Source organism: Nicotiana sylvestris, chromosome 2 (assembly GCF_000393655.2).
Source record: "Nicotiana sylvestris chromosome 2, ASM39365v2, whole genome shotgun sequence".
NCBI classification, from domain to species: domain Eukaryota; kingdom Viridiplantae; phylum Streptophyta; class Magnoliopsida; order Solanales; family Solanaceae; genus Nicotiana; species Nicotiana sylvestris.
In genome coordinates this window covers 119122881-119139231 of record NC_091058.1, presented here as the reverse complement: position 1 = coordinate 119139231, position 16351 = coordinate 119122881, and the positions used below count along the sequence as shown (strand labels likewise).

Below are 16351 nucleotides of genomic sequence, written 5' to 3'. Positions count from 1 at the left end.
AACATCAAGGAAACGCAAATCAGCATTCACCTATCGCCATCGGAGAAGAAAGAATACACAGAATTTCTAAAGGAGTATGAGGACATATTTTCCTGGTCATATGATGACATGACTGTTCTGAGTACGTCTATTGTGGCTCACAAACTGCCAACCAATCCAATATGTTCACCGGTAAAGCAAAAGCTCAGAAAGTTCAAGCCTGATATGAGTTTGAAAATTAAGGAAGAAGTCACCAAGCAGATCAACGCTAAGGTTCTCAGGGTAGTAGAATACCCTACATGGTTAGCCAACATTGTGCCAGTGCCAAAGAAGGATGGGAAGGTCATAGTCTGCGTCGACTACCGGGATCTCAACTGGGTCAGTTCGAAAGATGACTTCCTTTTGCCAAACATATACATCCTGATTGACAATTGCGCCAAGCATGAGCTACAGTCATTCGTAGATTGCTTCGCTGGTTATCATTAGATCTTGATGGATGAGGAAGATGCTGAGAAAACGACTTTCATTATGCCGTGGGGAGTGTACTGTTACAAGATGATGCCATTCGGCCTAAAGAATGCAGCGACTGCCTACATGAGGGCCATGACTACCATCTTACATGATATGATACAAAAGGAGTTATAAGTATATGTGGATGATGTTATTATAAAATCCAAGAAGGCCACTAACCACATAGAAGACCTGAGTAAGTTCTTCAATTGACTGTGGAGATACAACCTGAAAATAAACCCCGCAAAATGTGCATTTGGGGTTCCTGCTGGGAAATTGCTTAGGTTTATTGTGAGTTGTCGAGGAATAGAACTGGATCCATCAAAAGTCAAAGCCTTTCAAGAACTACCACCGCCAAGGAACAAGAAGGATGTGATGAGTTTCTTGGGAAGACTTAACTATATCAGCCGATTCATAGCACAGTCTACATTTATCTATGAGCCAATCTTTAAGATGTTAAAGAAGGATGCCGCCACCAAATGGACCGATGACTGCCAAAAGGCCTTCGATAAAATCAAGGAGTACCTGTCAACACTACCAGTCTTAGTACCGCCCGAGCCAGGTAGACCCTTATTACTCTACCTTATAGTGTTAGATAGAGATTTCGGTTGTGTTCTAGGGTAGCATGATAAAATAGGGAGGAAGGAACAAGCAGTTTATTATCTCAGCAAGAAGTTCACCTTGTACGAGGCCCGATATTATCTATTGGAATGAACCTATTGTGCTTTGACTTGGGTAGCTCAGAAGTTGAGACATTACTTCTGCGCCTATACTATATATCTCATATCGAGAATGGATCCCTTGAAGTACATCTTTCAAAAGCCCATGCCCACCGACAAGTTAGCTAAGTGGAAAATCTTGTTGAGTGAGTTCGACATTGTTTACGTAACTCAGAAAGAGGTCAAGGGACATGCACTGGCAGACCACCTTGCTGAAAACCCCGTGGATGGAGGATACGAACCCCTGAAAACGTATTTTCATGATGAAGAGGTATCATTCATAGGAGAAGACATTGCGAAATCCTATGACAGTTGGAGAATGTTCTTCGATGGAGCAACACACTTCAAAGGAGTTGGCATAGGAGCAATCCTAATATCAAAAACTGGTCAGCATTATCCGGTGTATGCCAAACTCAGGTTCCCCTGCACCAACAATATGGCTGAGTATGAAGCCTGCATCTTAGGACTCAAAATGGCCATTGACATGAACGTTCACGAGCTGCTAGTGATTGGAGATTCAGACTTGCTTATACATCAGGTACGAGGGGAATGGACAACCAAGAACTCCAAAATACTCTCGTATCTTCATCACATACATGAATTGAGAAAGAGGTTCACGAAGACGGAATTCCAGCATGTTCCTAGAATCCAGAATGAGTTCGCCGATGCATTGGCTACCCTATCATCTATGATACATCATCCTGACAAGAATTTCATTGAATTCCAGTGAAAATCCATAATCAGCCAGCTTACTATGCCCATGTTGAAGAGGAAGCAGACGGAAAACCTTGATTTCATGATATCAAGGAATATTTGGCAAAAGGAGAGTACCCGAAGCTTGCGAATCCTACTCAGAAACGCACACTTCGGAGATTGTCCAACAACTTCTTTCATAGCGGAGGAATACTGTATAGGAGGACTCCCAAATTAGGATTATTAAGACGTGTCGACGCGAAGGAAGCATCCAGGCTACTAGAGGAAATTCATGCTGGGACCGGCGGTCCACCTATGAATGGTTTTGTCTTAGCAAAGAAGATACTCGGGCTGGTTACTTTTTGATAACTATAGAAATGGAATGCATCCAGTATGTCCGAAAATGCCACCGCTGTCAGATACATGCAGACAAGATAAAGGTACCTCCAAGAGAGCTTAACACAACAAGCTCACCGTGGCCGTTCGCTGGTTGGGGAATGGACGTTATTGGACCAATCGAGCCTGCTGCTTCCAACGGACACAGGTTTATCCTAGTAGCCATCGACTATTTCACCAAATGGGTCGAAGCAGCATATTACAAAGTAGTGACTAAGAAAGTTGTGGTAGACTTTGTCTGCGATCGCATTGTTTGTCAATTCAGGATTCTAGAGTCAATCATTACTAATAATGGCTCAAACTTCAATAGCGACTTGATGAAAGCTATGTGCAAAACTTTCAAGATCAGACACAAGAATTCCACAGCCTACAAGCCTCGGATGAATGGAGCTGTAGAAGCCGCCAACAAGAATATCAAGAAGATATTGAGGAAAATGATAAAGAATCACAGATAATGGCACGAGAAGTTATCATTTTCTCTTCTAGGGTATCGTACCACAGTCCGCACATCAACCAGGGCAAACCCCTATATGCTGGTTTACGGTACAGAGGCTGTCATTCCCGCTGAGGTAGAAATTCCTTCCCTAAGGATCATACAAGAAGCTGAGCTCGACGACGCAGAGTGGATAAAAAGTTGTTATGAGCAACTAGCCCTTATAAAAGGAAAGAGAATGAATGCAGTCTACCATGGTCAACTCTATCAGAACAGAATGTCCAGAGCCTTCAACAAAATAGTCAAACCAACACAGTTCACATCGGGGCAACTGGTGTTGAAGAAAATTTTTCCGCATCAAGATGAAGCCAAAGGGAAGTTCTCTCCCAACTGGCAGGGTCCATACATGGTTCACTAGGTTTTGACAGGAGGATCCATCATATTTGCAAAAATGGACGAAGAAGTCTGGCCAAAGCCGATCAATTCAGATGCAGTCAAGCGTTACTATGTGTAATCTTTGTGCTTTCCTTATATGATGTAAATTGAACTACGCCTGACCTGATTCCCGTTTAAGAGGGGATACGTAGGTAGCCCTATGGGTTCGGTCACAAATTCAATAAAAATTTTATTTCCTCCCACAATTGGAAACTGGGGCAGAATTTTGAGGAGGACCCTCAAAATTTCGAAGTAATTTCAGCTAATCGCCGCACGAGCAGCAGTCAGAAATGTCAACCCATCAAACTGGGGCAGAATTTTTAGAAGGACCCTCAAAATTCCGTAGCAGGGGAGGTTGCAATGTCCTGAGCTACGTCACAATCGTTGGTTCATCTGAAAGCTATTTTTAATTTACATCATACTTTTACAAAATCACGCATGTTACTATTGAAACTACTTTGTTTAGCGACGCTACCCCAATAATACAAATGGTGTTACCAGATCAAAGCTAAACGAGTCAAGCAAAAGCCAATGGGGATACAAACTAACCTTCCCCCTTACAAAACTCACGATTTTTCTTTGGATGCAGGCACTAGGATTGCGAAATCGTTAAACATACTGTACACCCATCGGACAAACATTGTTCAAGAATACGACTCTCAGAATCATTACACTTTCCAACATTTGCTATAAGCACACACCAGTAATGTTCCGTATGTCACAATACTCCCAGTAATCACAATGCCGCAATCTGCTATCAGCTGAGAAAACTCTACTGTCGGTTGTTATCTTATTTCTTGCATAAGGCTACCATTCTGCCTTCTGAGACTAAACGCTGTCTCCATCTGCATTCGCATTGTATAAGGCTACTATTCTGCCTTCAAACCTGCATAAGTCTACCTTCTTCCTTCCGAGACTATATGATGTCTCCATCTGCTCGCATTGCATAAGACTACTATTCTGCCTTCCAACCTGCATAAGGCTACCATTCTGCCTTCCGAGGTTAAGCTCTACCTCCATCCATATTCGCATCTTTGCATATGGCTACCATTCTGCCTTCCGAGGTTAAGCTCTACCTCTATCTACATTTACATTGCATAAGGCTACTATTCTGCCTTCCAATCTGCATAAGGCTACCATTCTGCCTTCCGAGGTTAAGCTCTACCTCTATCTGCTTTCGCATTGCATAAGGCTACTATTCTGCCTTTTAATCTGCATACGACTACCATTCTGCCTTCTGAGGTTAAGCTCTACCTCCATCTGCATTTATATTGCATAAGGCTACTATTCTGCCTTCCAATTTGCATAAGGCTACCATTCTGCCTTTTGAGATTAAACACTGTCTCCATCAGCATCTGCATTGCATAAGGCTACCATTCTGCCTTCCGAGACTAAATGCTGTCTCTATCTGCATTCTTTCATAAGGCTACCATTTTTCCTTCCAAGGTTAAGCTCTACCTCCATCTGCATTCGCATCTTTGCATAAGGCTACCATTCTGCCTTTCGAGGCTAAGCTCTGCCGCCAATTCGAAACTAAGTGCTATCACAAGCACTATTTATCTAGCCTCTCTCACGGGCTAAGCTCTACCCTTTAATTCGCAAGACTGAGCTATGTCTTGTCCGCATAATACTACTACATCCTTCATGGGCCGAAATATCGCCAACTCATCCAAAGGCGTCATCGTTCGGAGGCACCATCTTTATAGCCCGAGAACACCATGTCATGGCCTGAGGATCTCTTTTGATCTATTGCATATCATTATTCAAAGGCGTTATGGTTCGGAAGCACCATCCTCATAGCCCGAGAACATCATTTCATGGCCTGCGAATCCTGCATGAACAACCCATGGCCCAGGACATCATGGTCTGAGGACGCCATTCCTAACCGTCCAAAGACAACATTCATGGTCCGATGGGAATTTGCATCATGTTTAAATTTATGCACAGTATACGTTTGTGTTGCTTCTATTTGCAGGTAAGACGTCGAGCAATGGCTATCCCGGCAGGAACGATCCCGCTCCAGTTCCCTCAAGCCATATCAAACCTAACCATTCCAGTAAACCGTTCACTTACCCAACCCTAGATGTTACGTCCATTTTTGAAATGGCTTCATCGGTATACTCCGCCGATGGATCCAAAACTACATACGGCCTGATTCCTGTGAAATCAGGGATATGTAGGCAACTCAGAAGTCAGGGTGCGGCCAAACCTATTCAAACCATTTCACTCGGTCAAAATTGGCCATCATATCTTTACCCGACAACTCTTTCATCCTTCCCGGGTAAAGAGGGGCAGCTGTTGGTACCCAATTTTTCCTCAAACTATTTTTAAATTTGCATATATACCTTCAAAATTACTTTTTATAATAATTGGCATTTTCCATAATTTTTCATATTATTATCAATTTATTTTCTAATTTATTCAGTACTTTATATCCAATAATTATTCATAAATTATATTACAAGTAATTTCAAAGTATTTCTTAGCTCAATATATCATTTTTAATCCTATTAGGATTTAATTATTTCACAAATTAGCCAATTTGGCATTGTTTGGCTATAATTACAATAATTTTGCAATTATAGCCTAATTGTACACTTTATGCTATTTTAATTTAATAATCAATCATTTTATTTTTTAAATATTAGTTAATTACCTTAATTTCACCTATTTATCTTTAATTTCATTTTATCTAGTTATTAGCTATTTTTATTAATTATTTATTTAATTTTAATTGGGTATTTAACAAATAGCCAATCCCATTTTCAATTCTAGCCTAATTGAATCAGATCCCAACCCAACTAAATAACCCACCAGACCCAAGCCCAAACCCAAACCATAAAGGAATCTTACTTACAAACAAATAACTCTCTGCCTTCTCTCTAGGAAGAGAAAGAATAGTAATTTCGTCATCATTTTCCGGTCATAACTCCGGAATCCAGTGGTGGAACTAACCAAACTTGGTGTCAAAAGATACATAATTTCCTTACGAATATTACCCAATTGGTTTCAACTTCAGATCTTTAGTCAATTTTTGTAGATCTTAATTTTATTTTTGCGCGTTACTGTAGCAGATAGTGTTTTCAGCATTTCAGCTAATCTCTGAAGCACAATAGCTTGTTTTGATCACGTGAAAGTGTTTTCTAAGATTGGTTTGAATCCTAAGTTTTACAGTTCAGACTGTGAAATTGGATTCACAGCCATACGCAGTAAGTAACGTCTTTTTCTTGCAAAGCTGCTGCACCTTTGTCATGTAAGTTAAGTGCTAAAGAATTACAACTGTAATGGACACACAGGCAGGTGGCCAACCACATTTGGTGGCTACGCTGCCTACACAAACTCCTCCAAACATTGCACAAACATCAGGGAACACAAATAACAACAAACAGCCGATGGATTAATCCAAATTTCTGAAACCTTGCACTTTAAATGCTGCAATGCAGGAGCAACAGGAAGTTGAGCCAATTCCTATTCGTGCACCTATAATATTGAATGGAGAACATGTTATTCAGTTCACAGAAGCAGAAGTAGAAAGGATGGATATCATCGAAGGATTACAATATGCAATAGTTGGCAAATGTTCTTATGGTAGCCCAGAAATTCAACAACTACGTAAGTTAATACCAATTCAATGCGGAATTAAAGGTGAATGTAACGTTGGATTTCTAAGGGATAGACATATTTTTATTATCATTTCTCATCAAAAACTCATTACATAAAGGACAGGGATGGCTATCAATATCAGCTTAGGCCATTGATTTATGACTCAAAGTTTAGAGCAGATGAAGAAACACCCAAGGCAATGGCTTGGATTTCATTCCCAGGTCTATTGCCAACCTTTTTTGTAAAGGAATGTCTATTTTCTCTAGCTACAGCAGTAGGTAAACCTATGCATCTAGACATGGCAACAATTAATAAAACTAGACCAAGTTGTGCTAGGGTGAAGGTACTAGTTGATCTACTTGCAAATTTGCCTAAAAAGGTGAGGATGGACATATTCAATGAAGCTAAAGGAACAACAAGAACTGAATGGGTGAGAATTCAATATGTATGTTTCCTAAATATTGCAGACATTGTAAACTTCAAGGACATGATCAATTTGAATGCTGGAGGATACACCCTGAACTATATGTGGAGAAGGAGAATGATAACCAAGCAGATACAGCTAAGAAACAGGACATAGGGATCTCACAACCTATAATGATGTTATCTAGTGGAAAGGTAGTGGGTAATGTGAATGTTACAGCAAAAGAGCAATGGAAGGAAGTAAAGGACAACAGAGTTAGAAATGTAGTAAATCAAAATACTAGTCTCAATAATAATGGAATGGAGATGGCACCAGCTAAGCAGTTTGAAAACAATAAGAACAAGGAGGGTACAAGCACTGTAGAGAGACAAGCAGAAGTACAAAGCAACAACGGTAAGGAATTGGTGGCAGTAGACAATGAAGATAATGATCATGTTCAAGTAGCTAACAAGTTTGCAATATTACAAGGGATGGATGTAGAGGAAGAAACTGTTAAGCAATTGGCAATGGTGGCAGCTAATGCAGCAACATACAGTCCAACACTTCATAACCAAGCATCTACAAAGCAAAAACCAAAAAATATGGTCGATAATGAGGGAAAGTTAAATCCAGCAGCACAAGTTTTTCATCTTAACTCATCGGGGATTAGTTCGACTAATGGTCTAGTCAACGGAAAGGAGGAATCAAAAGCAAAAAACGATACTGCACAATGGGTACAAAGAAGGTTCAAGGATAAAACAGGAGAAGGAATAGTGAAGATCAATAAACCATGCCAGGAAATCCCATCACAAGATACATTAGTGAACAAAGTACTTAATAAAACTCCAAATTCTCAAGCAGAAGGGTCAAAATCATCTACACTTAAAGAAAGAGTGCAAGGCTGCAGAGGCAGGCTATGGGATGCACAAAGGGAATATGATTCAGAGGAAAACGAAGTACCACTAGGAGCACAAGCTGATGAGAACCAAATGAGAAGGACAAAAAGGAAGATGAGCAAAGTGTAAATGGAGAGCCCCATGCCAATGACAGCAATACAACCGGTAATTTTTTAATAAAGGGATGATCAGAAAATGTTGAGCACAACAATAATTTTCAGATAGCAGAAGTCACAGAAATTAGAAACTATGAAGGAAGAGGCCCAGAGGTAAATGATCCTAGAGGAACAAAAGATGATAAACTTTAGAAATCACAAGAAGACCCACAAGGACACAACACAACAGAGAAGGAGAAACAACCAAAACAAAAAACAGAAATAGTAAATATTACTGTTACATTGGAGAAAAACCAGTTGCAGCTGTTAAAAAGAGGAGAAGAGAAGGCCTTGGTACCTAAAAAGAATACATTTGGAGCTACATCAGGAGGGAAGGAAGACAATGAAGAAGGAGAAGAACCTGGTAAATCAGGATACAACATGGATCAAGAATCAACTACCCAAAACCTTATGAATGCTGCAAGGCAAGGTGACTTATCACTTGCGCAAGTGGAAAAGGCTAAATCAGCAACAAAAGGTAAGAAGAAGCAACAAAAAGATAATTTTGCAGCACCAAAAGCTGGGATGCACACAAGGAGAACGCTAACTAAATCCAACAATCAGTGATGGATGCTCTCATTTGGAATATAAGGTCAATCAACACACAACATGCCTTTGAAAGGTTGACAAAAATGCATAGGCAAAATCACTATGAATTTGTAGGTTTAATGGAGCCAAAGCAACAAGCAAAAAAACTAGAAAGGTACAGAAACAAGATAGGACTTACACAGGCAATTGCAAATGTTTCCAACAAGATATGGGCTTTCATAGATGAGGTATTTGAGGTAACTGTTATGTGCAATATGGTGCAACAATTAACGCTAAGATTTACTGAATCATATGTGGAGTTTGTCCTAATATTGATATACGCAAAATGTGATGCAATTGAGAGGATAGAATTATGGGATTCATTATATGCAATGGAAAGGGATATGGGTGCACCATGGCTTGTAGGAGGTGATTTCAATGTAATATGGGACGAAGAAGAGAAGTTTGGTGGGTTACCTGTGTCATTGAATGAAATTGATGATTTTCGACGCTGCATCAACACTTGCAATCTCTTCGACCTTGGATTTAAAGGCAGCATATTTACATGGTGGAATGGGAGAGCAGAGGAAGACTGTATATTCAAAAGACTAGACAGATGTTTGGCCAATGTTGAGTTCCAACAAACATTTCCAGGAATAGAGGTGCAACATTTGTCAAAGACTGGTTCTGATCATAGTCCAATGTATTTGAAGTGTGATATTGAGACTCCACCAATAAAAAAACCTTTTAAGTTCTTTAATTTTTGGGTGGAACATGCGACTTTTAAAGATGTGGTGAAAGAGAATTGGTATGCTGATTTTAGTGCAAATCCTTATATTCTCTTTAATCACAAGTTAAAAAAATTAAAGAAGGCCCTTTCATTGTGGAGTAAGGCTACATTTGGAGATATTTTCCAAAAGATAGAAAGTATGGAGGAGGTAGTGATGGTTCATGAAGCAGAATTTGAAGCAAATCCTATAGGGATGAACAGGGAGAGGCTACAAAAGGTTCAGGCAGAATTGATCAAATGTCTTGCACTAGAGGAGAAATATTGGCAATAAAAGGCAGGCATGACTTGGTTCAAGGAAGGGGATATGAACACTAAGTTCTTCCACGCACAAGTGAGAGGTAGGAGGAAGAGACTTCAGCTTAACAGAATTCAAAATAGTGAAGGAACCTGGATTGAAGAAGAACAAGAAATTGCAGAAGAGGGGATCAAATACTACGAGGAACAGTTCACAGAAGCAGCTACTCCTTCATCATTGGATATCGTAGAGCATGTTGCTAATCTGATTAACACTAAGCAGAATGCAGAATTGATTAAGCAACCAACAAAAGAGGAGGTAAAAGTGGCAGTACTTGGACTTAATGGTGATAGTGCTGGGGGGCCAGATGGTATGACAGGAAAATTCTATCATTCTTGTTGGGACTTAATAGGGGATGACTTGTACGACATGGTGAGGGCTTTTTTCAATGGTCACGAGCTACCCAAGTGTGTAACACACACAAACATAGTTCTACTACCAAAGAAAAAAGAAGTTACCACTTTTTCTGATTTAAGACCAATAAGCCTCAGTAATTTTTCAAATAAGGTTATATCAAGGGTGGTACATGAAAGGCTAGTGAAATTTCTCCCAAGTCTGATATCTGAGGAACAAGTAGGTTTTGTTAAGGGAAGAAATATAGTATAAAACATCCTTCTAACTCAGGAGATAGTGACTGACATTAGGCTTAGAACTAAGGCTGGACCTAATGTCATCCTGAAGCTAGATATGACCAAAGCTTATGATAGATTATCTTGGCTATTCCTAACCAAGGTACTGAGAAAGATGGGATTCACAGAAAGGTTGATAGGGATTGTCTTTGGATTAGTTTCAAACAATTGGTATTCTATTCTAATCAATGGTCAAGCTCATGGGTTCTTTAAGTCCTCAAGGGGAGTAAAACAAGGTGATCCTGTATCTCCAACTTTGTTTATATTGGCAGCAGAAGCATTATCTAGGGGTCTCAATGCACTACATACTAACCTGTATTTTTGTGGATTTGGGATGCCAAAGTGGAGTCCAAAGATCAATCATTTGGCGTATGCAGATGACATGATTATTTTCTCATCCTCAGATGAAACATCTCTGATGCTGATTATGCAAGTGCTGAAGGCATATGAAGCTGCATCTGGGCAGCTTGTTAACAAGACCAAATCAGCTGTGTACCTGCACCATTTAACAGACATGGAAGTGGTCAGCAAGGTGGAAAGGATCACAGGCATGCATAGAAATGATTTCCCTATCATATATCTAGGTTGTCCTATATTTTATGCAAGGAGAAAGTTGGAATTCTATCAGCCCCTAATTACTAAGGTAATGGACAAACTACAATCATGACAGGGCAAGTTATTATCAGTAGGGGGCAGGGCAGTTCTCATATCCCATGTATTGCAAAGCATGCCTATGCATCTACTATCAGCTGTAAACCCTCCAAAGTATGTGATAAATAGGTTGCACAAATTGTTTGCTCAGTTTTTCTGGAGCAACACTGTAGGAGGAACTAGTAGGCATTGGGCTTCATGGAATACCTTATGCATGCCAGTTGAGGAAGGAGGAATAGGCTTCAGGTCACTGCATTATGTAGCAAAGGCATTATTCAGCAAGTTATGGTGGAATTTCAGAACAAAACCAAGCCTATGGAGCTCTTTTGTATGTCAAAAATACTGTAAAAAATTAAATTCCGTAATAGTTCCATGGAAAAGGGGGTCTCACATCTGGAGAAAAATGTTGGAATGCAGAGATCTAATTGAACATCAAATCCTTTGGCAAACAAAAATGGGATCATCACTTTTTTGGTATGAAAACTGGACAGGTCTTGGGGCACTATATTTTTTAGTTCCTCAGAACTTTGACATTGATGAAAATGTACATAATGTACATGATGTTACCTTAGATGGTGAGTGGGATGTGGACAGGCTATTTGAAATGCTTCCTAAAGACTTAGCAGTACACATTCTGGAGAAAATCAAACCACCTTCAACTATGTAGGTTCTTGACAGGCCTTGTTGGATGCTGGAAACAAGAGGATATTTCAGTGTTAAGTCAGCATGGGAGTATACGAGAAGAAGAGACGAACCAAGAACAACTTATTGAATGATTTGGGTTAAGGGACTACCTTTTAAAATAGCATTTTTCATGTGGAAAATGTGGAAAGCAAAGCTACCTTTAGATGATTTCATGAAAAGGGTAGGCTACTGCATGCCATCAAAATGTTGGTGTTGTGTACAGCCTGACGAGGAATCTCTTCAGCACTTGTTTTTAGATCAGAAACTACAAAGACAACTTGGAAGTATTTTCTATCGAGGGCAGGAATAGCTGTGGAGGGACTTACATTGCACCAAGCAATCACAAAATGTTGGACTGCAAATGTGTGGTTAAGGCTAAAACCGGTAATGCAAGCACTCCCCTCATGCGTAGTCTGGGAACTTTGGAAAAGAAGAAATAGTATGAAGTATGGTGATGCTGTGACAACTAGCAGGGTGATTTATCAAGTTTCATCAAATCTCCAGGCATTGGTGAAAGTGAGAAAGCTGGGATGGACATGGTACCTCACAAATGGCAAGATCTATTAGCTATGATGGAAAATTTCACTCCTAAACTTAAGGTTACAAAAGTCATGTGGGAATTTCCAAGTGCAGGATGGCTAAAAGTTAATACGGATGGTGCATCGAGGGGAAATCCAGGCAGGAGCTCAATAGGTTTTTGTATAAGAAATGAAAATGGTGACATAGTCAAGTCAGTAGGGAAAGAGATTGAAGAGACAACAAACACAGTAGCTGAAACGAAGGCCTTGGTAGAAGCACTAAGGTTCTACAGATTTCAACAATACTCTCATGTATGGCTTCAAACTGACTCAATGTTATTAAAAAAGATAATGGATGGGATCTGGAAACTACCATGGATCATATCTGAGCAGGTAGAGGAAATGATGCAACTAATGAATGGGGGAAATTACACAGTTACTCATATTCATAGGGAGGGAAACAAGCTGACAGATCACTTGGCTAATTATGCTTTAGATCATGGAGAAATAGAATGCCAACAATTCTGGCATCTAGATGCACAGGGAAGGAGGTTGGTTAATGAAGATAAGCTGCAATGTCCAAATCTAAGGGTGAAGGTGAACAAGAGATAGTAAGCAAAGAGAAAAGGAAGAGCGGGAGGTGAAAGCGTGCTTTCAGTTCTTTGGATATACAACAGAATGGTGCAGAAGTGTTTAATATCATACGCATGGTTCAGGGATCTGGGAATATAAAAATGATTGATCCTAATTTCGAGCACAACAAGAAGCAAATGGCATTGGAAACACAACTACCATGTGCAGCAAATATGTTTTCGAGAAAGCAGGCAACAAAGGCCAATGCTTTATATTATCGCATGCTTCAATCCAATTCGGTTTAAATAATCTCTTAATATGCATACAAGATTTAATGTGGAAGGCCTGGCAGACAACACATGCTGGTGAGCAAAGGAATCAAATGGAAAAGTGAAATGCATATGGAAAGTTATCTAGGATACATAAAAGCATGCAATACTCTAGGATGAAGGTACTATGGTATATATTTATTTATGACGCAGCTGTAGGTGGAGCTCACGTGCGATTCTAGCACAAAGCTGTCTCTCATCAGCTCAATCGACGAAGCAGAAGGAACGCAGCAAAAGAAAAAAAAAACGGTCCAAATGCCATGCACGCTAACTGCTGTCAAGTGGGAGTTTTGTGCGACCGAAGTATGGCTACACGCTAACAGCAATAGTTCACGCCAAGCACAGCAGTTGGAAAAGGAATCTAACTGTGCATTGAGGCATTTTCCGAATATTTTAATGTGCACACATGGTTTCATGTGCAAGGCATGACAGGCAACACATGCTGTTGAGCAAAAGGATCACATGGAAAAGGCTGTGGGTGGGGCTCACGTGCTTTCCACCACAAAGCTGTCAACAATCCTAGGCTTCGTCGATGTCGAGCACGCTTAAGGATATGCACTGGTATGCGACCAGCATGGGGGACGACGAACGGATGCTGGAAGCTGGGCTGTGATCGAACATGGAGGCACGACAGGGATTTTCACGCCAAAACTATTGTGAGTCTACTATGGAGGATGGAGGGAACTAGATATGGAAGCAAACTACAGCATGATTTTGTGAAACAAAAGAGAAAACAAGTGTCGAAAAAGATATGGAATTGCAACAAACAAACGGGTTTAGAAGGAACGTTGCATTGTGCACCTTTCACATGCACATTCTTGGATGCAGAATTGTATTACAAAGTTTAATAGCATTAATGTGTTATCAATGTTGAGTGTAGCACTCAATTTTGATAATAGGATACTTGTTAAGTTCAAACTTTATTACTTTCTGTTCGTAGGATATCATGACATTGTATTTCGTATTTTATCTGGTTATAAATAAAAGTAGCCCTAGGCGTTTGCCTAGCGGACTAACAAAAAAAAAACCCAAACCATACCCGACCCAATCCTAGTCCAATCTGGATCGTTGATCAATTCTAATCAACGGTCAAAATCCCCTATACCATATTGAACCCTAATGACTACCCCCATCTCTCATTCCCCCCTCTCATTCTCTATCAACCAGTCTCTCTATCTCCCTCTCTCTATCTCTGGTTCTCTCTAGAACTTTCTCCTTTCCCCTCCTCTCCGATGGACCCTGTCCACCTTCTCCGGCCACCTCCCTCGCCAGAAACCATGGCCTCTCATCATCTCCTGGCCTCTACTTCACCCCACACCAGTTTAAAACTACCCTAAGGTCCTCAGGTGAACCTGGAGCGGTTCAACTCCTACCCATGGTCCTTCATGCCATTTTTCGTCCACCTTAGGCCGTTCGAGTAAGATCTATGACTTTTCCGGCTAAAACCGGTAACACTTTAAGGTTTTCTCATCTTCTCTGAGTTCTCTGAAACCCTAACTCTTAAGATTTTGCAATTTCTTTTAGATTTGTCTTAGATCTGTGTATATTATGAGTTTTTGTTGTTTTTCTCAAAGGTTTTTCCGATTTTTCTAAAGTAACTCTTCATCTTCGAACTAGGGTTCTTAAACACCTTTTCAAAAACGCTTCTTTCTTTTGATTTTTGTATTAATCTGCGAGTCTCTATGTTTAAAATGTTTGTTTAAGCTTTCTCCTCTATTCGAGTTATTCTATTGAAAACCCTAATTTCGTCTCTTAAACTTCTTAGATCTGTACAGATCTGAGAAGGATCGAACTTATTTTTGCTTGTTTTTATGGAAAATCTCCTGATTTTAGAATGGCTTATCGTCTTCCTAAATCAGGGTTTCTAAAAATCCTTTTCTTCGAAACGCTTTTTGGTTTTAAGTGCTTAAGCCCCCATGTCTATGTGTTTTGACTAATTTTGTTGAGTTCTTCCTTGACCCTAACTAGCCTATGTCAAAATCCCTAATTTTTAGGGTTCTTTGTTTGGTTATTGTGTATTAGCATGACTTACTAGTTCTCATATTTCTTTTGAGTTCTTGTGATTTCTTGTGACCGCCTTGCCTTGATATGCTTCTACTGAGTTTCTCAGCCTAGACTTACACCAATTTCATGTGTTTGTGTTCGTCTTGACTGTTCGCATCAAGACTTGCATCTTTCTCACTGATTCAGTATCGTTTGATCTTCATGTTTTGCTAGAGTTGTGTGCCAATTCTTGACTACCCATGTCTTACTCTATTTATATGTTAAACATGCTGACTCTTTTCCATGACTTTCTCTTTGGTTGATTCTGAATTCCTTGTTACTTGGTGTGATTTGAACATTTTCCTTTGGACCCCCCCGACTCCTACCTTTCCACTTAATTTGATTAGTTGCTTGCCTTAATTAATTTTTCCTTGCCTTGTCTGTGTTGCTATTTAATTCTTACTGATTGTTTCCTTAGTTTGAAAACTTTCTGAACCTAGCCTTAATTACCTGTTCTATACTGGTACTATTTTGAAATCTTTCCTTATTTGTTATACTCCAGCCGTGTATGATTTCTTTCCTTACTTGTCACCTGCTCTTTACCCTTACAGTGACTCCCTTAATTAAAACGAGATTCAAACCAATTTTTATACTGGGTTCTATAATTACTGAAGAATTGATTCTTGCCTTATTTTAACTAGTTTTCAAACTACTATAGAAATGACTCTCTTCTACATTCTTAACAAACGAATTTTTTTTTGTTCAACTCTCTCTCACACAACTAAAACTATCTATTCTCTCTTCTATGCTACTTGCTACTATTTTAAGCTAGCCGTCTGCAAGCCAAGGCTAACTACTACACCTCTCCTATTCCTGCTTTGTGTTTTGCTTTCACTTCATTGGTATGTTCTAATTCAGATTTCAGTCCTCAAACCAACATGATTCTATTACTGTTACAAGTTCTTGTGTTTCTGATATGCTTTTATTTACTATTGTGCTGTTCAAACATGTAATTAGGATCCTGAATTATCTCTACATGTCAAGTTGTGCCTCACTTGTCAATGACCAGCATGTTTCTGTATACTTAGTACATGTTTCTTATGTGAATCCCCATGATTGGTTTGAGCATGATCTCAGTTGTTTGATGTT

At 39.7% G+C, this 16351-nt stretch overlaps 2 protein-coding genes across 2 annotated transcripts; both read left to right on the top strand.

The window, feature by feature from the left end:
- The first annotated feature begins 8788 nt into the window (after positions 1-8788).
- Positions 8789-9811, top strand: LOC138885487 (uncharacterized). Its single transcript, XM_070166441.1, has one exon. The coding sequence runs from the start codon at positions 8789-8791 to the stop codon at positions 9809-9811; it is 1023 nt and encodes a 340-aa protein (XP_070022542.1).
- A 768-nt stretch (positions 9812-10579) lies between these two features.
- LOC138885486 (uncharacterized) lies at positions 10580-13195 on the top strand. Its single transcript, XM_070166440.1, has 6 exons — positions 10580-11107; positions 11267-11459; positions 11607-11778; positions 12057-12183; positions 12273-12914; positions 13034-13195. Exons 1-6 carry the CDS (start codon positions 10580-10582, stop codon positions 13193-13195), a joined length of 1824 nt encoding a protein of 607 aa, XP_070022541.1.
- The last annotated feature ends 3156 nt before the right edge of the window (positions 13196-16351 follow it).

Bases quoted from the DNA above. Each gene is read 5' to 3' on its own strand.
- LOC138885486 (XM_070166440.1), top strand. From the start codon at position 10,580: ATGGGATTCACAGAAAGGTTGATAGGGATTGTCTTTGGATTAGTTTCA. The intron at 11,108-11,266 runs GTAATGGACAAA...TTGTTTGCTCAG, and splicing joins ATCAGCCCCTAATTACTAAG to TTTTTCTGGAGCAACACTGT. The intron at 11,779-12,056 runs GTAGGTTCTTGA...ACTTGTTTTTAG, and splicing joins ATCAAACCACCTTCAACTAT to ATCAGAAACTACAAAGACAA.
- LOC138885487 (XM_070166441.1), top strand. From the start codon at position 8,789: ATGGATGCTCTCATTTGGAATATAAGGTCAATCAACACACAACATGCC.